Genomic DNA, 24,999 nt, shown 5'->3' with positions numbered 1-24,999 from the left:
GATTACTTATAATCCTATAAATCTGGCAACTTGTGCTAGTTTCTGGGCCAGCTATACTAGACTGACAACAACTTGTCTTCTGGTGGGAATGGAATCAGGGGTTGCTAAGAGAATAAGTCTCCCTAATACCAGACTAAATTCTTTGGTCATCCCTTGTACTTTATTCCCCAAACATGAAAAATAGGTTTGGGTGTATGCGCTGAACAAGTGTGGTAACCACTGCTTGATGGTACGGTCATAGTCTGTATTTCTTTAAGTTGTAATTTCTTTTGATGGTGAACACAGAGACAGACCTATTTTTATTCTTTCTCCATTATTAAAATATATTTGAAGTGTTTGGTTGAAGTCTCCTTTTTGACTTCACTGAATTATCAAATTACCCTATTACTATCTGATTTATTTTAATAAAATGGATATGTGAAATAAATTTGCCATGTATTATAGGAAGCAAAGGTCCTGGCTTAAGGTCTATTACATAAAATTTCAATTTAATTCAAAAACTTCCCTGAATTATTAAAACACCCACTTTCTGTCCAATGACAACTAAGATATTTTGGCTTTAAAAAAATGTTGTGGAGCTACCTTTCATCACCACAATATCACCATTAGCAGACAAATACCTACTTCTGCCAGTTTTCTAGACCCATTTGATGTTGAGACATGTGGCATCCATTTCACCAATTGAGGAAAACAATAAATTTTTGGTAGAAGATTAAAAATGTAAATCAGACTTCTGCAAACTGACTTACTCCCCAGTGTCAGTGATTCAGTATCCTCATCATTACCCTAAAATATATTAATCTTAAACAATATATGTAGCTCCACTGAATCCAATGATATAGTATCTCTGTAGTATGTGACCCTATGGAAGCTGACTTTCTTCTTAGGCATTAAGAGCACTCATCTGCAAATAAGTCCCACTAATAAGACTTCTGCATAATAACACATAGTATTACATTGTAATTCTGATAAAACAACAAATAAACCACATTGTTACTTTCAGCCAAAAACTTTTACCTCACCCTGAATATTTAGAATGCTGGTCAAAGGGGGAGCAAATCTCTATTTTTCTTCTGTTTTCAAGAATTACCATTTATTTGGGAGAAAATCTAAAAGCCTAAAGAGTAATAATTTGAATGATTGCAAATGAACGTATTTTTTAGCCAGTTGTTCATGCTGTGCAGTCATTTTCACTGCACAGACTAATATTGCCAGTCTTGTGTAATTTAGACCCTCTCTCTCTCCTTCTCTCTCTCTCTCTCTCTCTCTCTCTCTCTCTCTCTCCCCCACACACACACACACACCAGAGACAGATCTATAATATGGCTCATATATCAAGATTAATAAAAATGACAAGAATAAGTTATTTGTGAACTAATGTCAATTCCTTGGCTTTTTGTTATAGCTTCTGTTGAACAAAATATATTGTACTTGAACTCTGCATTCATTCGTGACAATGAAAGCTACCACAGAGTTGTTTTAATTATGTGCTGTTGTTTTTTAAAGGAAGCCTAACATTTATTTATTTATTTGAGGAAAACATACCCTCAATTGCAAGCTTTCTGTATAATTTATATAACTCTGAAGTGATCCATCATTTGTTCATTGGACTACATTTCTCTTAAGAAACATAATACATAAATAAATAACACTACCACTCTGACACTGCAAAACAGGGCGAGCGAGGGGGGAAAGTTATATCCAAGACTGACACAAGCCTGTCTGGTTAAGATCTCTGAAGGTGTGAGGGGAAGCTATGGCTCAATGGTAGAGCATCAACTTTGCATGCAGAAGATCCCAGGTTCAGTCCCCAGGTAGGGCTGCACAGCCATTGCTAGACAATGTACTCAGCATTGGTTGCAAGGAAAAAATAGGTATAAAAGGAGAATTCCTGCCTAGATCCAAGTTTGGGGCAATTACTCTTTGATGAGGCAACCCCAGCAGAGATTTAAAATAACAAAATAGGCAGCCAGATGAACCAATACAGATAGGTAGCCGTGTTGGTCTGCCATAGTCAAAACAAAATAAAAAATTCCTTCCAGTAGCACCTTAAAGACCAACTAGGTTAGTACTTGATATGAGCTTTCGTGTGCATGCACACTTCTTCAGATACCCAATACTTCTTCAGATGAACCAATAGTCTGATTTAGACCACAGGAAGCTACTTTATATTATATTCCCATGCTGAAAGATTATGTACACACATTTTGTTTTTGTTTTTGTTTAGTAAGGCCTTTGGCATGAATGTTAGTTCTCTCTCTCTCCTCTCTCTCTCTTTCTGATCTTTTGTGATTTTAAATTTTGTGTGTGTGGTCCACTTGAGTGGTTCAGCTCTAAAGTAGGAAAAAATGGAATACTTTAAAAATAGAATGGTTATGCACTTGTAGTTACATAGCATGCTGATAAGTTTCCAATTTTGGCCACAGAATTTAAGGAAAGCTGTACATGGAGTGAGTCAGCTTTCTTTTGGATTTGGTAGCAATCAAGTCTGAAGAATATCCTAAATACTTGAACAGAGGAGACTAAACCCTAGTTCTGGGGATCTTACCTGGCTTCCCAAAACCCCACTGATTCTGGCTGTGGTGGCAAAATAATAGTTATAAGGATGATGTAGGTAGAGCACTGTGCTCAGGAAGAGCCTTGCCTACTAATGTGGATGCTAATTGCATTTCCCTAATCATCAAACTGATCATTTTATGCATGGAGGGGGGCCCACAACCTACCTCCCCAGATAAATCAGCTGATAAGGTAGGACTCTGTGTCTGTGCTTTAGGATTGCATTGTTAGTCCTGCTTAGAGTAGACCCATTGACAGCAATGGAACTTCAGTCAGTCTTGACTAATCTGAGTCCTATGGATTACAACAGATCTACTCTATGCACAAGTGTGTCTGGATGCAACTCTGAAAAAATTATTTGCAAATAATAAATATCTACAGTACACTTGGGAATACAACAGAATAAAACAGAGCACTGTGAGTCCACATTCACAATGACCTCTATGGAACAGCAGAGCAGCAACTATAAATCCAGTTTAATTTATTCACAGAAAGGGTCTACAAATCAGACATTTTAAAGTTACTAGGATATTTATTGTCAGATGGCTAGGGAACATGAACAAATATGCTAAGAACAGTCCACTTACTCATGTTAATATGGCAAAATAGGTAATAATGGTTAGCAAGATGCAGTATATAATGCAAGTACATAGAGTGCATTCGGTGGTAACTAAACTTAGGAGAGAGAAAATGAAGTTCTGTATCTTGATTTGGCCTGAGCAGCCAAGACAGCCAAATCTCAACCAGTGAACTTCCATGTATAGAAAGCTCTTCCTGAGAGGGAAAACCTTCACTGTTTGTGCCAAGTGGTGTTTTGGCATGGTCACCAATATCCCTCATTTAATCCTACTCCTTATCCCTCACTGATCTACCAAGCCAAATGCAGTTTCACATCATTGTTGTTTAGAAGAGGGAATTTCAGCAGGTGCAGCTTGTCATGCAAGCTGAAATTTTCTGTTCTGGAACTCTGTTGTCTTTTTTCCATCATGCCAACCAACTAGCTAGCAAGGCAGGGCATTTCCTGGATCTTGTAGCATGGGAAGAATTGGGAAAGCAATCTTAGGTAAATTTCTCTGCCTTTCTTCATAGAAAGACAGAGAATTTTACCTCAAGATTAAAGTAATACATTCTTAAACCAGCTCAGCTGGGCATCTTCCCTTTCCCCTTTCATTCATCTTCCAGGACGAAATTATTTATGCACTTTCTCTTTTCTTTACAGGAGCAATGATTAAATTAAAATGAGCAAGACAAGACACAATAGCCTCGCCTTGTTTGACAGGAGCTAATAAGGACAGGAAGCAAATTAAATGCACAGTAAGATTATTAGGAAAGGTTTAAAATGGCAGGTCCAGTTAAGGAAGTTGTCCCCACAGCTATTACAGCTTTATTAATGCATTAAATGCAACAAATAAATATAGTCACAAGTGGCTTCTTTTGAAGCAACTGTGACTTAGGTGAAAAGGGCACTCTGACCTTCGGAGCCTCTTGGACTGAAGTAGTGCAAATGTTAGATGTATTTCCCATTGCCTCTTCTCCATTTATGAGTGCCCCTTGCTTTAAACAAATTAGAACTGTAATCAAGCATAATATTTGCTCCCAGAGCCTTCAAGCAATCAAATGTAAAATAATGCTGGGTGATTACAGAAAGCAATTTCCACGCCTTGTATAGAGCTTGAGTTTCCCAGGGTGGCGATTAGCGTGGGGGATGTGTATAATGGGCCAATGTATACCACTAAAAGAAACATTTCTTCAAGCAGCAGTCTTGGCAGATTAATTCTGGGAAGAAGAGGAAGAAGGAAAAACCCACACACCGAGAAACAGTGTTAAGAATGTCTAGATACTTGATATTTCTGATGATCTCACTTTCTTGCTAGCCATTTGGTTCTTAGTGAAATCTTCCAGAGATAGGCAGCCAGATGTACACAGGCCTGTTTCCCAGCTGATAAAAGTTAGCAGAACTATGATTGAATTGTTACACAAGCTTGCCCTTCTTGCACAGCATTCCAGAGATTTCATTTCTCCGCCACCTCCCTGAAGAGTAAAAAGTGATGTCATAGCTGAAGATCAGAAACAGAACACAAAAGGGATGTTCCTGATGCTTAACTGTCTCCAGAAAAAAAGGCATACACACATATACATACCTAGATCCTTTATTATCTTTTAGCAGCCATTTCGATAATGCAGTTGGTGTAAGGGCCCATTGAATTGCTCATTATATCTTAAAGTGTGATTTACACACAAATATAACCACATGCAAGGTTATAATCACAAAATGACAACGATCACCCAGGACATTGTAAATAACTTTTACACTACATCAAATTGCTTCATCTTTCTGAGGGGTGCGTGGATTTCGGCCAGGTGAGACCGATTTCTTTTCTACTCTAGGGCAGCTTTGCTTCATACATGACCAGCTGCAAAAGTGGTCCTTTCAAAGGGGTGGACTGGACATGTATACCTCTCTAAAATGCACCTCAGAACACTTAAGCTTCCATGCCAACTCCTGAACAAATGAAGTCTCTTCCTTCAGAACACAGAGCAAATGTAGAGGGCCCATTACAAAATCAGGAATCATTGTGGAGGTCCCAATTTGCATACCTTTTGATGTGTAGGGAGGAGGGTATGCACACTGGGCCGTCATGTGACAGCTGCTAGCACTAACTGAGCTAAGGCTTGCTGAATTGCCCTTGTGCACCCCTATTAGAAAATAATAGGGGAAAACCCCCCAAAAGAGGCAGGGAAAGGCTGCAAACTATTGGCATTTAGAATTCTCTCAGGAATCACAAATGCTCAGGGAAAGAGAACCATTTGGTATGCAAACTTCATTTCGTGCTGGTTTGCATTAGGATATGCTAGATTTAACATTTTCCAAAAATAGTGTTAAAAAAATAATAATAAGACCTACCATTCTTAGGATGGACTGGTTCGTTTTGCTTGAACTAAACAACAACAACAACAACAAAAACCCTAATAAACAAAGTCAGAAATTCTCAATGCTTTCTATGCTAATGCCATAATATATTTATTTATTCACTGTCATCTTACAAAGTGCTTACTCTTCTCATTTTTATCAGCTGAGTAGCGCTTTGGGAATTAATGTAAGGTTATCTCCAAGAGATACAGTGGATTCAGGTATTGAGAGTCAAATTCTTAGTAGACAGTAACTTAAATCGAGCGCATATAAACCAACCACAGAGAGAATAGCACGAGCAAATCCAAATTCATGAATATCTGTATGCTGCGCCCTATTCACAGATGCCAGAAATATGTGTCTGAACAACAGAAAAGCATAGAGAGCAAAGAATGGCCTTTCCTTGGAGAAACACCTTTATCTGACTCCTTTAGGAGATATTAGTTTCTTTTTTTGAATTTCAAGGCATGTGAATTTTAAAAATATAATGATGAATATTTCAGATTTGAAATGATTTAGTGATTAATTGTTGGTAGTAGGTGATATTCTATGTTAGTCTTACATAGAGTAGACCCAAAGAAAGCAATGGACTTGACAGGATAAGATTGGACCCAATACTTTTCTTATATGAATCATACTGTGTTTTGAGAGGGACAGAAAATGCTTTTTTTTAGCTACAATGCAAAGTGTTTAAATGTAGTAAAAATAAATTAAAATTTAGCTTTAAAGGAATTGATTTAATCATGCATAACAGCAATGAGGCAATAAGGAGGGTAAATTGAAAACTGTTGTTGTTAATTGAATTTATATACTTCCCTATACCCAGAGGTCTCAGGGCGGTTGACAGAAAAAAATCAGTATATAAAACCACAAAATATATAATCAAAATAAAACAACAGCCCAATAAGCCCTCCATGCTTTGTGTTACCTAGTAACTTCTCATTAATTATGTTAATAGAAAAGTCACATATTACCAATGCTGTTGAAAGCTAGTAGCATTTCTTATACAGGCAGGGAAAATAAGGAAGAAGTATCCAAGTGCACAAGGACATTGGTGTTGGCAGTAATTGTCACTGTTAGTGCTACTATTGTATGACCTACTCCAGCAGTTCAGCCAGGCAGGTTACTTCCAGAGAAGACAGTGTGATTCAGTTCAGAGAAACAGATTATTTATCATCTCTTCTTCACACAGTGCTGGCCTCTGTGAGAGAACGGAGCCCAAAAGCAGGATGTCCCAACTTAATCAAGGCAGTTGGGGGATATGAGTCCTATACACTCACTGCACAGGACACTATTATTGAGCCCACTGCATTTTGAATGACGTTTTTTCTCAGAGGCACTCTCAGTATCAAACTATATTACAAACCATGTGCAATATGTATTTGTAATATGATTACAAACCATATTAATGAAATTTACAAAGAAAACTTGAAGATGTTGCTCACTGCATGTAGAGACAATTTCTTTTCTGAGACACAAAACAGACCGGCAGAATAATCCTGTGGAGGGGTGGGAGGGGGAGCAGGGAGAAACCACCAAATACAAAGCTCTCTTACGCTAAAGTGGAATGTCCTGTTTTTTTCCATTTGTCTTTTCTGACCCATTTTTACAATATATCCTATTGCTTTCAATGGGATGAAACATAATTGCAGCAGTTCCAGAGCTGACACATTTCCCTTCCATTCTGAGGATGCGTTAGGAAAGCAGGTATAACTTTGTATCCAAATTCTTCAATCTTTCCAAATAATGCCCCTTTCTTGCTGGTATCAGAGCAAGCAGAGCAGTCAGTGAAGGTTTCTGTGATAACAATCAGAAGGTTTATAATGGCAGACCACCTACTCAACACAAACACCTTCTGCTCGGTAGGCACAGATTGCAGAAGGGCGAATCTGCAGTATCCTATGGTTTGTTCCCAGATGCTGTGATCAGACTAGACAGAGAGAGGGCTCACTGCTTAAAAATTTACCTCAGCAGAAAATATAGTGGAAATAAACAGACCAGCAAGGCCAAACACATTGGGTTGCATTCAGCTAAGCCCTCTGCAGAGCAGACCAATTAAAATGGTAAAGTTAGTTATTGTCATGGTCTGACTGGGTGCAGAGGAACCAGTGGGAGGAACCAGGTGGGGAACCACCAAGGGAAGAAGGCTCAGAGCTCAGGAAGTGGTGGTGGGGTAACGCTGAGTGGTCAGAGGGAGAAGAGGGAAAAGACTGGGAAGAGGAGGTGTCGGAAGCTGAAGGTGTAATGGCTTAGTGAGCTGAGACAGTCTGTGGCTGGGGTAAGTCCATCCAGAATCATAGGCAGAAGCTGAAGCAGGAGGGTGGGAGGAGAGAGGCAGAGATGAGTGAGGCTGGTGAAGAGTCCCTTCCACTGTGACAAGCTCCCCTCCCTGCTGGTCTCCCAGAATCCGAAGAGGCATGAAGTGGGAAGAGCAAAGACAGACATGCAGGTGCTGTTACTGATTGCTTGGGGGAAAACCTTGAAGGAGGAGGAGAAGATGACATAGACAGCTTTGGTGACCTTTTGTCTAGGGGCAAGACGTACCAGGGATAAGTTCCTGTGCTCATTATGCCTGACACTCCACCAAGTCTGTGCACATCATGTTCCCAATGTTCCCAAGTTAACTCCAATGTGCACAGTGTGAATTACTACCAGCTTGCTCCTGTCAATTATATCTACTAAATTCAATGGGTTTACTTTGACTAGCATTTAATGCCACCCATAGGAATAATCTACTACAGGACACTGAAAAACCAAGTAACTAGCAAAGCCATGCCCCACCAACTGCTACTGCTATTTCCTGGCTTATGTGCAGATACTGGGAACTGAATATGTGCAAAGCTTATTCTCTGCTAGTGAATGACAGTTCTTCCCAATGCACAGGGATGTAGCTGCCAATGCCGATTCTCAGGATTAAGCTGCATGGACACTTGATTTTACTTTGGACCCTCCCCAAATGTTCTAAAGGACAGAAATTAAATTAATTCATATTAATGTAACAGAAGTAAACCAGCAAATTATTAGCTAGACTTAATAATCCGTTGATAACACAAATACACATAAGCATTTGGACTAAATCCGGGGAAATACAGCATGTCTGTAAGCAGCTCAGTCTTTCCGCATTTACACCACGTAATTTGTAGCATAATGTGGTCCCCTATCTGTGTGAAGAAGTGTATTTAGTTTAATTCATCTCTGGGAGTTAGGATTCCTCTGAGGAAACTCTTATCCCAGCTTACAGAAATTCAGCCATTTGAATGTCATTAATATTAATGAGTCAACTGATGAATCAATATGCACTGTAATGAAATTATCCTGAAACCGTATGTTGCTGTTGTTGTTTGTTTTTAAAAAAGGATTACAGTGGTAATAGTAAACAAGGGAAGCAAAATTACTTTAATGTCAAGGGCCTGGTTACCATGTGGGGCTGTGGGGTATACTTAGACATGAATCTCCCCGCTCCCCTCTTTTCTATATTTTCAAAATAGTGTTCTTAGTACATGGGGAAAGTTTATTACAGATTCAGAAAGGCTACTGGGATAAAGACAGTTTAGACAAACTGCATGTTTGTTCTTTACATAGTGTTGAACAGTGTGAGAAATTATGGGAAATCATGGCTATTGTGGCCTGAGGCAAGGGTGGGACATTTTTGGCTTGCCAGGCCTTTGTTGGACTCCAGTTCCCATCAGCCCCAAGCAGCATGATGAATGTTCATGGATAGTGAGAGTTATAGTCCCAAAAATATATGGAGGGCCAAAGGTTACTTAACCCTGGTTTACAGCAAGGTGTCATGACCTGCAGCACTTTGTCGCGTTGTTATAACCTAATAATCATCTTGGGTTTAGTTTTAGACTCCAGCATTGTACTTTACACAAGACTTAGCAGATGTTTTCAAGATGAATTCCTAGGGGAAATGTCATCCAAAGCAACCCATTTGAAACAAAGCGTATGTGAGAGTGATCAGCAAGATAATTGTCCCTTTTTTGAGAGAGACAAAAAAGGATGAAGAAAAAAACTGAATGATGGAAAAAGAGGTTTGTTAACTGCACTGACTATATTCCTGATATGGTTCACATCCCGGCAGTCCAAGGTTCAGTACTGCACCCCCGTCAAGAAGAAATGTACTGTGGTCTATGATACACAGTCAAGTTAAGAGGCAGTGAGCACTGTGTCAGATACCTTTATTGATGGAAGTTTTTTTTTAGGACTGCGGAGACCAAGGCATGACAAACACAAATTGTTACAGAATCATTTTGCCCATTGAAAGAGAATCTAACCAAAACTAACGCTCCACTGAAGTTGCAGAAGGCATAGATATATTTGAGACAGACTCTGGGAAAGCAGAGTCCTTGGCAGGAGTCCTCATAACACCATTTGCACTGCCTGTTAACTTTTGCTAAAAGATGTTAGGATTTCTGGAGGAGGGGCTGAGTTTTGTTCATATCAAAAGTCAGAAGCAAGTCACTTATCACTCCCTGAAAGAGGGGAAAAAAAACCAGTTTGGGAAACCCAATTGACTGGTCTCAGTGATGACCAGAGACTCTTGTCAGTGTTCTTCTCACTTTCCATTTGTATGAAATCAATATAATTTCCAGGGCACTGTACATAAAAATATACGTATTATGGTGCTCATTTTGAGCTAGACTTTCCTGTGCTCAAGACACGACACCCAATTTCCATGAATCCCCCCATTGCAACCCCTGTACATCATGAAAAGCTGCTCTTGAGTGCTGAGGGGGGTCCTCACATTTACATACGTTGGTTTAGTTGATTTCTTGATACACTTTCCAAAAATGTGTGTTGTTTCTCCTCCTCCTCCTCCTCCTCCTCCTCCTCCTCCTCCTCCTCCGAAAAAAAGGTGCTGGTACTCACCATGAAGTTGTTATAGTAAGTGCAACACTTTTAACATTTGAAAATGTTAATGTTGAAATGTTGAGTACCCCCAGAAAATAAGCACTGTGTGGTTCATATGTGTTGAAAGAAGCAGTGTGCAAAACCTACAGGAAAAAGGTTTCCCCCCCCCCCAGTCATTTGGCTATCTATAGCTTGCCCTTCATCTCAGTGAATCCTAGGGCAGGGTATTTTATTGATATGAATTCATTTATTTCACTCGTTGGCAGCAGAATTCTATGGAGCAGCCACCCTTTCTCTCAAAATCCAGACAGTTTGGAGTTTGCTTATCATGCATGCATGATTTGTTCATAGTGACACTGTCCTATGTTTTACAGGGGCTGCAGGCTGCATATTATTGCTCATTTCCAACTGCCTTTGACTGATTCAAATGCTGGTCCCTCTAAGCTCTGCCAATTATTGTAAGCTTTCCAAGGCAGAGGGCTTTCCTATTACCAGCTACACAATCCGTTTGGCCAGGGATTGGAACTGTGACCTTCTGTGTGCATGCGTGCTTCACTCAGAGTTGCACTAAATAATATGTTTTGTCGTTTAAACTTTAAAGTATTAGCTGCAGCCAATGCTGAAGCTCCGCTGGTGCCAGAGACTTCCATGCAAACTACAGAGCACGCTCACTCCAGTCCACCCCACACCCTTGCAATAAAGTCCAGAGGGTGGGAGCCAGTGTGGTGTAGTGGTTAAGAGCGGTGGACTCGTAATCTGGTGAACTGGGTTCACTTCCCTGCTCCTCCACATGCAGCTGCTGGGTGACCTTGGGCCAGTCACACTTCTCTGAAGTCTCTCAGCCCCACTCACCTCACAGAGTGTTTGTTGTGGGGGAGGAAAGGAAAGGAGAATGTTAGCCGCTTTGAGACTCCTTAAAGGGAGTGAAAGGCGGGGTATCAAATCCAAACTCTTTTTCTTTATTTGACAGCATGTCGTTGTTTGGTCCCTGCTCCTGCCAACCTAGCAGTTCGAAAGCACATCAAAGTGCAAGCAGATAAATAGGTACCACTCCAACAGGAAGGTGTTTCCATGCGCTGCTCTGGTTCACCAGAAGCGGCTTAGTCATGCTGGCCACATGACCCGGAAAACTGTCTGCAGAAGCAGACAAACGCAGGCTCCCTCGGCCTTTAAAGCGAGATGAGTATCAAACCCAGAGTTGTCTGTGACTGGACTTAACAGTCAGGGGTCCCTTTACCTTTACCTTTACCTTTTTAGGGGAGGAGAAAAGATGGAAATTCTGTTGGGCCTGTGGGGCTTTGCACACAGAGCATTGGATAATGATACAGTGGTACCTCGGGTTAATAACTTAATTCATTCTGGAGGTCCATTCTTAGACTGAAACTGTTCTTAACTAAAGCACCACTTTAGTTAATGGGGCCTCCTGCTGCTGTGCCGCTGGAGCACGATTTCTGTTCTTATCCTGAAGCAAAGTTCTTAACCCGAGGTAATATTTCTGGGTTAGCGGCGTATGTAACCTGAAGCGTATGTAACCCGAGATACCACTGTACGGTTTTGAACAAGATAGAAGGAATTCAGCATCACACTCTTCCCATCATCACAAACATTTTTGATTGCCAGACAGAACAATCCCTGCTTGCTCTCCCATTCATTGTTCTGGAGGTTCTCCAACCCCTCCAAAGCAGATTTGGGAGAAGCACAGGGTGTGCAGAGGGTGAGGACAGGGGCAAAAGGCCATTGTGTTAGTGGGAGCCCTTGTGCTAGCATGCTGGGTTAGATGAATCTTAGCATATGGAATGTTTGTTGATGAGATGTTTATTGATGAATGAACAAGTGGTGTATTCAGTGATAATTTTTACTGAATCTCCCAACGGTTTTGGAACATCATTTCAGTTTAGTGGAATGACAGATTTCAAACTAAATCCATTTGGTTAAAGATAATATTTGTATTTCTTTCTAACATTGCAAGGGGATTGTAAATCCTCACTGCATCAGGGTTGCAAATTCCTCAGGAGTAACACATTAATCATGTGATTATCCTTCATTTCTTCACACCATGTTGCAGTGGAACTGATGATATAAACCAAAACACAGAACAAGTTCAGAAATGCGGAATTGAGAAAAGGGTATGTGAGGACAATAGCTTTTTATAGATCCAGAGACGGCAACTTTTGAGAACAAGCCCTGTTACCCAATTATCATAGGGTATTTTCAGTGCCTGTTCTCAAAGAAGCAAAGTGAATCTTAAGAACATAATGATTCTTTTAAAAAAAAATCTCTTCTTAAGTAATCCCTGTTGATTTCACAAGAAGCTTTAGCATCATAGGCAAAGTAACTTCAGCCACAATCCTCTAATTATCTCCAGATACCATTTATACAGCTCAGTTTGACACCTAGGCTGAAGTAAAGGTTAATGAAATTCTTATTTGCACATGTTGAAAGGCAAAACATGAAATGCATTCCTCACATAAGGCTGGATATGCCCTCTGTTTTGAAGAATTTTAGTTCAGGCGAGGTAAACTTAGTGCTATTCTAAAGAAACTCTTCTTTTGCTGCTTCTTCTTCACCCAGAATGAAGAGATTTCTATTCTAGGCATGTATGGTGTCAACTGAATACTATGTATTCCAAGAGGTGTTCCTAATATTTCAACCATGGGTATCACTAATCACACAGAATGAGAAATTGTGTTGGAATGAACTGATGTGATGCTTACAACAGATGTCTGTGCAGTAATATATGTATATGAAAGATATGTATGAGTAGCAGGTACACCGACTCATAAAATATTTTGTGCATTGCTATTGTTCGTGCTTGCTTAGAAAACTGTATCATTCAGTGCTCTAAACTGAGAACACGTAAGAACATAAGATGAACTCTGTTAGATCAGTATGAGGCCTATATAGTCCAGTATCTTGTTTCTAACCATCACCAGCAGATACCTACAAGCATAACAGTACCAGCACGACCATTTGTTTATCCCCAGCACCTGGTATTCAGAGCAGTGTAACTATCACTGAAGATAGATGTACAATTTTGTTCAGACCTCATTGGGCTGAACTTTTGCACTCATATATTTTCTCCCTGAAGATTATTTTGCACTTCTGCAAGTGTTAGGGGTACCCTGAGCCTGCTGATATCTCTGTCGTGCTTTTTCAGCAACCCCATTTCGGCTTTAATACTGTTGGCACATAACAGTAGAGTTCACTGTCAGAGGGAACAATAACCCTCTAATCTGAATTTGTCTAATCTAAAAAGATATCCAAGTTTGTGACCAGCACTATATTCAACGGGAGTGAATTGCCTCACTCTGGGAAACAATGGAGACTCTAGAATACGTTATTGATTTATGTTTTTACATTTATAGCCCACCTGCCTTCTATCATGGAATGCAAGGCAGATTACATGCTATTCTCAGGCATTCACCCATCTGGGCATTAACTAGAAAGAAATCTGTTTAGTTTCAGTGAGGTGGCAGCCTCATGTGCCTTCAGGGTTGATAGAAAAGAAGAAACTTGTAAGAAAAGCTCCATTTTTATATTCTAAAACATCAGTGGTTCCCAAACTCCCTCACCACTTGAAAATTGCTGAGGATCTTGGCTGACCACTTAATGAGTTTTTTTGCCTGTTGTAACAATTGTAACACTGTGCTAGATGATATAATTTTCAGTTGTATTTTTATTATTTCCTTTATTTCTTCCAAATTGTACAGTTTGTATTAATTCCATAGAATGTGAGCTATAATACAATAAAACACCATGTAAGAAATAAAAGCAATACAAATGCAGTTAAACGTGGATATGAATATGTAACACAATGGATGTGCCATTTCCTGTCTTCAACCACAAATACAGACATGCTGTAGACCACCCCAATGAAGCTTGTGAACCACTGGTGGTCTGCAGACCAGAGTCTGGTTAACTCCTGCTCTACATATAAAGCTCTACATAGATATTCTAAACTGAACAAATTTTGTATCATCCACGACACAACTTCAAAACACCAGGTTTGCAGAGACAACCACTGACTAATGAACAAAGGCTGAAATGCAAATTTATTGCCTGTTGTTTTCTTTGTGTACTCATTTTCCTTACAGCTTTTTACATGTAAATTGCTTGTTTAGAGTTTGTTTTTAAAAAACACAAATTGCAAATGGAAAGCCTGTAATAAACTCCAGGTATCAACTATGATTAAAACCTGGCCTTGTTTCTCAAAAACAACAACATGTTGTTTAGCCTGCAGGTATGAAGATGAAAGTTTGCCTTTATTAAGCCAGTTTTCAAAATTCATGTTTTGAAAGTTCACAGTATGTTTCAAAGAACAGTAGTAGATTGGGCCTATTGTATATTACAGTGAAACAATTATAATGTATGATGAAATTAGCCAATAGTTGGCCTAGTGGGGAGTCTGGTTTAATTCCACTATTTGGCAATTTCTTCAAGTGTTTGTTGTGTGATTATTCCATTATTCATTCAGTTGTCAGAATGAAAGAGGGTTAGATAGCTATTGATAGTCCTTCCATGAAGTTACGAGCATTGATGGCTATGTTCTGCCTCCACTGAGGGATGCAGCATGTCTTTGTGTACCAGTAGCTGAGAATCAGAAGTGGGCAGCGTGGTGTTGCATGCAGATCCTGTTTTCTGGTTTCTAATAGGCTTTCTGGTTGTCCACTGTTAAGAGGACACTAATCTATGTAGATTGGCCTTTGGCCTGAACTAACAGGGCTCTCTACTTTTGTGCCAGTGTGGTGTAGCAGTTAAGAACGGTGGACTCGCAATCTGGTGAACTGGGTTCACTTCCCTGCTCCTCCACATGCAGCTGCTGGGTGACATTGGGCTAGTCACACTTCTCTGAAGTCTCTCAGCCTCACTCATCTCAGAGAGTGTTTGTTGTGGAGGAGGAAGGGAAAGGAGATTGTTAGCTGCTTTGAGACTCCTTAGGGTAGTGATAAAGCAGGATATCAAATCCAAACTCCTCCTCTTCTTCTCTTATAGCTAAATCTTGTGAGGGAACATTTGATCCATACTTGTTTTAATATTGTATATTTTAAAATTTTGTTTGCCCATGTGTTAATAATATCAACACACTCATAAAATGTGGCATTTATATTACTCAACTGAAGAACAGTTTGTCTTACATTCATTTTCTGTACCTTCTGTAACAAATTCTACTTTTAATATACACCAAATGGGGCAAAATATAGCATTTCCTTCTATCTGCAACATTGACGTCTTTTTCCGTGCACTGTACACCTGGCTTTTGATACCCTTTTCTGGGCATTTAATAGGGTGTTTTCATTATTATGGGAACGAATGAATGAAAGAGCATGACAGACAGTTGGAAGTGTAATAAGGACTTTAGCTGAAACCAGCTGTATTTGATGATCACTAACTGGCTTCCATCTGAAGTCTTAAGTAGGTTGTTGGAAGTCTGATATCTTTCTGCTACTTCTAGCAAATCATCAGAAGGTTATTATACAGTAATTGGAAACACAATACAATACATGCCCACTTAGGAATAAGTCCCAGTGAATTCAGTGGTTCAAATCAGAAACCAGGATGGCTTCTGTAAACACTGTCGTTGGAAAATAGGGACATTTGAAGGGTCTGATACTAACATTTTACTTTCATTCCTGGAATTCTATCCCATTACAGCAATGTTTTTAGTTTTATTTTACTTTTTAAACAATGTTAACTTTTCCTCTGCGTGTATCCATATGATATGTGCTTTAGGCTGCAATCCTATACACTTAGCAGGGAGTGTCCTGCTTTTCCTTAGAACATCCCTATTTTCATTGGATAAATAATGGATGGTATGGAGTTGTGTGATCCTCAAGCCAAGGATATAAGTAACTTTACAACCTTTATAAGACATCTGGGCAGCCCTGTATAAGGAAGTTTTTTAAAAAAATGTTTAATGTTTTATTATGTTTTAATATATGTTGGAAGCCACCCAGAGTAGCTGGGGCAACCAAGTCAGATGGGTGGGATAATAAATATTGTTATTATTAGTTATTATTATTGGGATGTCCCTATCAGAGAAATGTTGGAGTGTATGAAGTTTCAGGAAAACACAGTTGCTATTCACAATACCTGTACTTTCATGGTCCTGATAGCTGTAAGAGCAGGTAAGATACCTTCTTCAAAGTCAGGTTATAATAACTTTATATGGCGCTCATCACTTGCACACTGAAAAAAATCATATAAGCAGACTATGGGCTGCTTATAAATGGTACTTTTCCAAACTCACTTTTTGAAACTGTGTTTATAAGAAAGCTGCTGTTAAATGGGTTCAAGAGAGGCATGTACCGGTACTTTAGTAATGACATAAGGATCAGAAGAGAGTTTAAGAAGAGGTTCTTGCAAAGCTCCTGGGACATGTCATTATAGTTCAAGTACCCCTTGCTCCCAGCCTAGATAACTAAATTAAATTGCATTCTCCTCACACTTTACAGAATTAATTCATGCTTTATATAATGTTGGAAGCTCATATATTTCAGCATTTAAATTGTTTCAGATATGTTTTCAGAAATTACTGCTTACAAGTGCTGAAAAAAAGCAAACACAGACAGCTGTTGATCAAAACAAGGGACAACAGAGACTGGAGAATGAATGCTTTAATTCCAGACTTGGGAGCATGAACTTTTATCTTATCAGGCTGGCCAGCCAAGCTTACTGAGTGCTTCCAGTCCTGGAAGCTATGCAAAAAATGGTTGAATTTTCAAGCAATGGAAAAGGAAGTGGAATTACTTGGGACTGAATCTAAACATGCTTCTAAAAAGCATTTGGCTTTGGGGGTAAATTACAAATAGTTCCATTTGTAATGTGAACTGGCCTGAACTTTGGCTGTTAGATTTTGCCTGAGGATGTCTGGGGAGCAGAGGATGAGAGGAATATATCTTTGTCCAACCAGAACCACATCACCTATTATTGTTGGGACTCTCAGTACATAATACGCTTAAGTACAAAGTTCGCATTGTATTCCAAACCAAATATTCCTTTTAGTTTTATCCCAATGACAGAAAAGAGAGCAGGCCAAAATGAAAGCTGAACTCCTGGCCTACTTTATTGTTAAGAACAAGGCAGACCATCCAGCATGCAAACCACTGGCTGTCTATGTTTGAATAAAGTATCACATGCTGCTAGAAGGCTCACATTCTTCAGGGGAAACATTCCTGTTACCTGGAGCATCTGCACTTGGGCCAGCTCCTAATACCCCCCCCCCCCCATGAACACACACATACTTCATGAAGAAATCTATTTCGTAATGGAATGTCTCAATACGGACTGCCAAAGACTAACGCAAAAGTCAGTTAGACTAAGATTTGTAAGATTTCTTATCCGCCCTTCGCAATAAGGTCCCAAGGCAGGTTACAACAAGATAAAATTATTGAATCAGTTATAACAATATGATGTTCCTCTATTTAAAAAGCCCCAGATTAAATGGTTATAATGATGAAACAACACCATTTCATGCAAAAGAGTGTAAATTCAATAAAAGAGGTTGGCAGTACACAGCAAAATACCTTAGCTGACAAAGAGCAAGGTTCAAAAAATAATAATGAATCTTCAGCATAGTGAAAATAGCACTACAACTCAAGGACTGCTACAGAGAAAGCCCTTCCCTGGGCTACCTTTTCCCACATTTCTGAGAGCAGGAGAACTGCCAGGGATTTCCTGCTCTGCCAATCTTAACACCCAAGGAAGATCAGAAGGGATAAAAGTGGTTTGTGACCAAAGTCATTTAAGTACCAATGTGAGCATCTTCAGCAGGGACCAGAAATGAGCTGGCAAGCACTGCCCACATATCACACAGCAACACATGGCCTTGGTGTGGCAGAGTGCTATGCAATAGGCTACTTAGGAATAAGCAAAAAGCCTGGATCACTGCTATAAACCCCCAAAATATGGAGCTTTAGCTATAGCAGAATAAAGTACATTTGCACAGCTAGAGATAAACACACATTTGAAACCACAGTGATGGCTGAAACCTGCTTGAGGGAGAAATGGTGGGAGGACAGTTAAACAACTTCCCCCACCCCCAATTGTGGTTCCACTCTGTTTCCTCATTTTAAAGCAGAATCACTATTTTTATGGCATTGTGGCACTGCTAGTGTGCGGATTTGTAGCCAGTCCAAAAATATAGCATTATCTGAGTCCAAGCCTTTCTCCTGATTATAGGTAGAAATAAGATTGGATGAGTTACAGTGTGAATACAATGAGAGGAATATTGTCAAAATTCAGTTACCGGTCCACTATGGGAGCAGTGTGAGAAAAATATTTTGATTCCTGAATTATAATTAGACTGCATTATGGCCTCTGTATGGAAATAAGTGATTCTCAAAGGGGGAAAGAATGAAAATCAAATTTCCATCTGAATACAAACCCTTGGATTCTAAAAATCAAGGCATATTTGTTCATTTTATTTGTGTTCTTTAGGAGAGCAGCATTTGCAAGGTGTGTTTGGCTGAGATTAGGATGCAGGAACCTGTTAATTTTGCCACATTTCTTCATTCTCAGAGATGGGGGGGGGGAGCCAATCAATAACTATAATTATAATTTTCTTCATTGATTGCTCAGAAGTCTTTAAAGGCACCTTCATTAATTTAAAAGTGTGCAAATTTACAGAACTAAAAATCCTCAGCAAAGCAATAGCATTTCTATTTTCAAGTTCTTACAGGTTTTAGTCAGTAAAAGAACTAGAATTAGTAACTAAGACAGCAGTATTTTCTAGCTGGCCACAGGACGAGTGGTAGCCGAAAACAATGCTCACTGTTTCTTTGGCTTGACATCACAAGAAATGACACTATGACAATTTTTCATTATCATCATAGCAGCACTGAAAGCTGCTAAATCTATGCAGGTTAGAAAGCCAATAAAATCTAATGCAGACATTAATATAGTTTGGCTTGTCAGGCCAAAATCCTTTCAATTAAGATACATTTTCCAGAATTGTTTGTTAACCTTTTTCTTCCACCATTTTGCCTTGTGTCAATTTGATGTTGATGAATATAGTCATATTCTGAAGACATCGGGAGATTCAGGAATTACCCCCTTTGTGAGAAAATATATACAGTCTTGTTCCTTTGTCACTGTACCAGTTTTCTTGCCTGGTCAGTCCCATGGAGTCAAATTCCTCCACTCTTTCCATTTTCAAGTGTTGTGTAAGAGGGATTGTAATTTATGGAATTCAGAATCTTTTCACCTTCAGAATCACTTGATTTCATGCACATGTACCTACAAATATCCCAGGCCTATTTGCTTAATACATTTCTCCAGTATTCATGTCTCTTAGCCTCTTCCAAGAAGAACTGAACATCTGTGAGGAAGAATGGTCTGCTATATTCTTCTGCATCTAGCTGCAAACTACAGTATGTGGGGTTTTTTTTTGTTTTTTTTGTTTTTGGTAAATACTCTTGGGAAAGTCTGACTATAATAGATGTTTCATATCCTCAATGCAATCATTCCTAATCTACACATCAGGAACAGATATTAAACTCCAGCTAACAGACCAGCGTATGAAAAGGTAATTGTTTTCTCGGCAACTAAACAGAGAGCACAGCTGTCCAGTGTTTTGGCAACAGCATGTTCATTACTTCATGGAAGACCCTGGATGATAAGTGACCTTCCTCCCAGCCAAATTGTACTTTAATGTTTTATGCAAGTCAAATGCTGCTTTCTGACTGTTCCAAAGTAACATTTTTATACAAGAAAGAAAGAAAGAAAGAAAGAAAGAAAGAGTACTTATTCAGGCACCATAAAAAAAATCATTTACAGATTCAGCTATAACTACTTAGATAATAAGTGTGAATAAATTGATTAGGTATTTCAGTAGGGACCAATATTTCTAAAATAAAATATTCTTTTTCTTCCCACCACCCATTTTCTCCTACTGCAAATACTATTAGAAGTGCTTATGGTGTTGGATACTTGGTAATACTATGGTAACAAGTACCAACAAGTAAATCATAAATGTGGGATTAACTCCATAAATGTCAACAGGAACTTCCCATCCACCCCTCAAAAAACCTAATTGCGGGGAAGGGTTAGCATACTCTCCAAATTGAGGGAAAGATCTCAGCAGAGTGAGGTTTTGTAGAAACCGCACAGAGCATGGTTTCAGGGCCAATATCCTGGGAGGCAGAAAGGAGGAGGAGATAGGAATATTAAAGAGGCTGGCCAAAGGTAGCTAAAGGAAGTGGTTTGGGTTTGGCTTTTTGGAAACATGAGCACTGTACATGTACAGTGGTACATCAGGTTAAGAACTTAATTTGTTCTGGAGGTCCTTTCTTAACCTGAAACTGTTCTGAACCAGAGGTACCACTTTAGCTAATGGGGTCTCCCGCTGCCACCTCACCACTGCCACGCAATTTCTGTTCTCATCCTGAAGCAAAGTTCTTAACCCGAGGTACTATTTCTGGGTTAGCGGAGCCTAACCTGAAGCATCTGTAAAACCGAGGTACCACTGTACAGACATGGCCCCCTACATGTAAAATGAATATATGGAGGGCAAGCAAGTCCACCTTTAGAACTTCATGTTCTGCTTTGCTTCAGAGTCTGAGGCACCATCTTCTCTGTTGATTGAGGGGTCACACATGAGATGTTGCAGGGAGCTAGGGAGCGGAGCTGAATACCCTTTGAACACTGAAGGGGGCTGGGCCCCCTCACAAAATACATTGAGGGGGTGAAACTGCCTTAGCACCTATGCTCACAGCTAAGCTCTCATGTATTTTGTGCTTGTAAAGTAGAGCATGTCAGTTCAGGGCTAGGCCCTTCTCAACAACTTCTGTGGTCGCATGTGAAGGGAATTCTTCTGCATAATGAAGCAGTCAGCAAAGTGTGCCCCTACCTGCATTATGAAGTGGAATTATCTGGGCCCAGGTTTATTAATTCAACTTGTCACAACCAACTTTCATGGGTCTTAAGATTACTTCCAGTACTGTTGGTGTCCATTTCAGATGTCTGACTCTTCTCAGTGACATACTGAAAATAAGTGTACATATTTGTGTAATTTGTTTAAGCAGTGTTGCTTATAATAAGGAACAATTTTTACAGCTTCCTTGGGAAAAAAAGTAATCATAATGCCCATTGCACTAAATAGTTTCTACAAGACTATAGAGTATACAAGGATATGAAATCTACAGTTATATTTGAAATAGAACAAGAATAATTCTATTGCATATGAGTTAACTATAGTTTCAGCAGTTCCCTTAGTGTAGCATTTCACTTGAAAAGGCAAGGTACATGCTAACAGTTTAGACCAGGCATGTCCAACAGGTAGATCGTGATCCACCGGTAGATCATTGGACGCCTGTGGTAGATCACTGGTAGATCATTGGCTCCCCCCCAAAGAAGCTGAACAACTGTGGCTCCTTCCTAAAAAACAGCTCAACAACTTTGACCTGAACCCAAAAAAGGGGGTAGATCACTGCCAGTTTTTAACTCTGAGTAGATCGCAGTCTCTTGGGAGTTGCCCACCCCTGATTTAGACTAACCATAAAGACAGGTTTTGCTTTTGCTTTTGTTTTGTTTTTTAAAACAGTAGAATAGTAATTATTGTGTCCTGGTGCATAATTTCAGTTTGCATTTATCCTGCCTCTTGCATAACCACTTTCAAGCCACAGATATTTCACCTATTCAGTCTGATGGGGTCTGTCAAGTCTGCAACCAGAACTGACTGTATTGGGATGCCACTTTTCAAGCCGCACACCAGGCATTGATCCGGTGCAATCCTATACATGTTCAGAAGTCAGCCTCATTTAGTTCAATAGGACTCTTAGGTCAGTGTGCACAGGACCACAGCAGAAATCTGCTAAAGCATAAGACAAGGCACATGTGGTTCTACCCATAAACCTCTATGATCCTATTGTCCCTCTTCCACTCAGCCTTCACCCACACCATCTGCTGAGGTAAGCAGAATTCAGATTATGGATCGTGTTCTGTGAGACCCTGATGTAGTTTTTCTAACCTGGTTTCACTTAACAAAATACATTTACTGCATGCATTCTTTTCACAACCATTGATTTGTTTTGTATAAAGTGTCAAGAAAATTCCTTGTGGCTTTCATGTTGCATATTTATGGAATACCTATGGTATATAAATCAGCACTTTGACACTGTATTAGGTCAGCCAAAGGCAAACCTTGGTTGTGAGGAGGTAGCCATTGAAACAAAGTGTTTTCCACAGCAATTTTCTCTGGTTTCTGCAAAAAAGATCTAGTGCTTCTCTGATAAAGGACAGTTGTATTTTAAAAAATAAAATAAACCATTAAAACAAAATACAGTGATGTGCTGTCCCTGGTGAAGAGAAATAAGGCTTTCACTTAAGTCCCATTGAACTCAATAGAGCTTATCTCCAAGTAGACTTGCATAGGAATTCACCTTGTGAATACTTTTATAAGCAAAAGTAATACCTGCTACCAGTGCTGTTTAAAATAATAATTTTTAAAAGTGTCTGTACTCACCACGAAGTTGTCACAGTACGTGCCAAACTTAACACTTGGGGGGGAGGGTGCTGGTACTGCATACCCTTGAGGGCCCCCAGAAAAAAAGCACTGCCTACTACTCTTGTTGTTACAACATCCCCAACAAAGATATGATAGTTATTCTGATTCGTTACATTTTTGTCTGGATTGATCTCGTCACTATTGCCATGATAATGACCAACCTAGATCAAAACAATGGATGTCAATCTTCTCTGTATCATGCCCATAGACCAAATGATCAAAAAAGATACATGATCATCATCATCATCATCATGTCACTGGTAAAACAGCTACACAAATTCACAGTCCTCTTATTTCAGCACATTTGGAGTACTAGGAGGAGGATCAGAATCAATTTGGGAAATGACAGTTGAAATATGGCCTCAGATTTTCTTCATGCCAGTGATTTAACATAAAGTATTCCTAATTTACAAGTCAAAAAAAGATGGTGGCTCTAAGTGATATCTTTGCATATGTAATCTTAGGTAGTGGGGGGGACAGCAGTATTATTTTTTCCTACTTCTTACATCACCACCAGTAATAAAGATCCCACAGTGTGAAATTAACTGACAGTTCTTTTGATGATGAATGAGGAAGATGAAACTAGTGCATTCTTCCACAGCTGCTTTGGCTCTTTTGGTGCTTTATAAGAGTAATTTGTTTTGCTCTACAAAGAAAGGAAGAAGACAAAGTCAATAAGTAAGAGTTTGTTTTATTGTTTTACAATATCTTTTCTTCTAAATGCATAGTATGGTTACAATGGTCAGATCTTATTATGGTAAGTTTCAAAAAGATCTATAGAATTAATGTGGGGAATCAAAGGACCAGGCTTTATTTTTAGGAGAGAAAAACAGGTGCCGGGACTCACCATGAAGCTGTTGCCCAGGCAGGTGCATTATGTGACCCATGAGAGCGGCAAAATAACCAGACTGTACAAAGGTGATGGGATAAAATCAGGCCAAATCTTTATTGACAGCAGCAGGCAGGGCAAGGGTTGGCATGGCATTGGGTCCCAGGATCAGTTCATCATTCCACAAGCCCCATGTTGATGGAATGGTTCCTCTGGGTTTGGATCGCTCAGGATTGGCACATAATTTCATGATGAGAAATCTCAGAATTCCTTGGAAGTTGGGTAGATAAGTCTCAAAATACTACCAGAGAAGTGACCAGTATGAGTTCTGACATTTCACTTAACTACATGAATTCAGTAATTTTAGTGTAAAACTCAGGACACAAATGATTTATTGGTTATTATTTACAGAAAAGATACAGCAAAATAGATGTCTTTTTTCTTATCATTAGCTCCAGAATGCTTGCCAGAAGGACATCGTGTTCTGCACAATGCTTATCGCAGCATCACTTTTGATTCCCTGGAATTGCAGGAAACTGCCATTCAGGACATGGTCTGCGATCATTCCCTTCCTCAAGGATGGTACCGCTTCATGATTGACAACAAGCCTGCAGAAATGCCAACCAAGTGTATAGAGGTTCGTACCATTTTTTTTAAAAAAAATTTCCCCGGTATTTGTGTGATTCCAGCTCACCTCTGATAAAATCTTCTGCAACTCACCTCTGATATATTCCTCAGTAATATTCTAGCCTCCTATGTTACCAAGGATATATGCATGGTTAGGATCTGGAAAAAATGTCCCCCTCCATATTGGATGGGCTAGATAAGGCATAGGCAAACCTGGCCCTCCAGATGTTTTTGGACTACAACTCCCATCATCCCTAGCTAACAGGACCAGTGGTCAGGGATGATGGGAATTGTAGTCCCAAAACATCAGGAGGGCCGAGTTTGCCTGTGCCTGGGCTAGATCACCCAGATTTTACTGTATTGGTGTGGTGTATCTGACTCAAGCTATTGGTGAGTTTGTTCACCTGGAAGTCCTGACTTCTTTCTTCCCTGCCCCAGGAGCAGCTGGAGATGTGTACATAGAGGCAAACAGATGAGTGTGAATTTCTTCATTCAATAAGCAAATGAAATTCTCTCTTGCGTTGTTCATACCTTGACAATTCCACTGACATGTTGAAAATAGCATTTACAAGTCAACACACTTTTCCTGGTTCACAGCTCCAAGCCATCTTTCTGACATCCGCTGCTTTGCATGCAAAATGTGGGTTGAGAAGTTGGCATATTTTGAAGCAACCCATGAATATGCAGGGCTTTTGTGGTGTTCTCAGGAAGTGCATAGAT

At 39.6% G+C, this 24,999-nt stretch overlaps 1 protein-coding gene across 1 annotated transcript in view; it reads left to right on the top strand.

Annotated features, from left to right (window-relative positions):
- LOC307226379 (von Willebrand factor D and EGF domain-containing protein-like) overlaps nucleotides 1-24,999 on the top strand; it is a 201,864-nt gene that overhangs the window by 10,906 nt on the left and 165,959 nt on the right. Inside the window, exon 2 of the mRNA XM_079995170.1 lies at nucleotides 24,105-24,289. Coding sequence (XP_079851296.1) covers nucleotides 24,105-24,289 — 185 coding nt within the window. The remainder of the gene's footprint in view (nucleotides 1-24,104; nucleotides 24,290-24,999) is intronic.

Source organism: Podarcis cretensis, assembly GCF_951804945.1.
Source record: "Podarcis cretensis genome assembly, chromosome: 1".
Taxonomy (NCBI): domain Eukaryota; kingdom Metazoa; phylum Chordata; class Lepidosauria; order Squamata; family Lacertidae; genus Podarcis; species Podarcis cretensis.
Note: the sequence above shows the minus strand (reverse complement) of the source record. Positions and strands in the feature narration are given on the sequence as shown.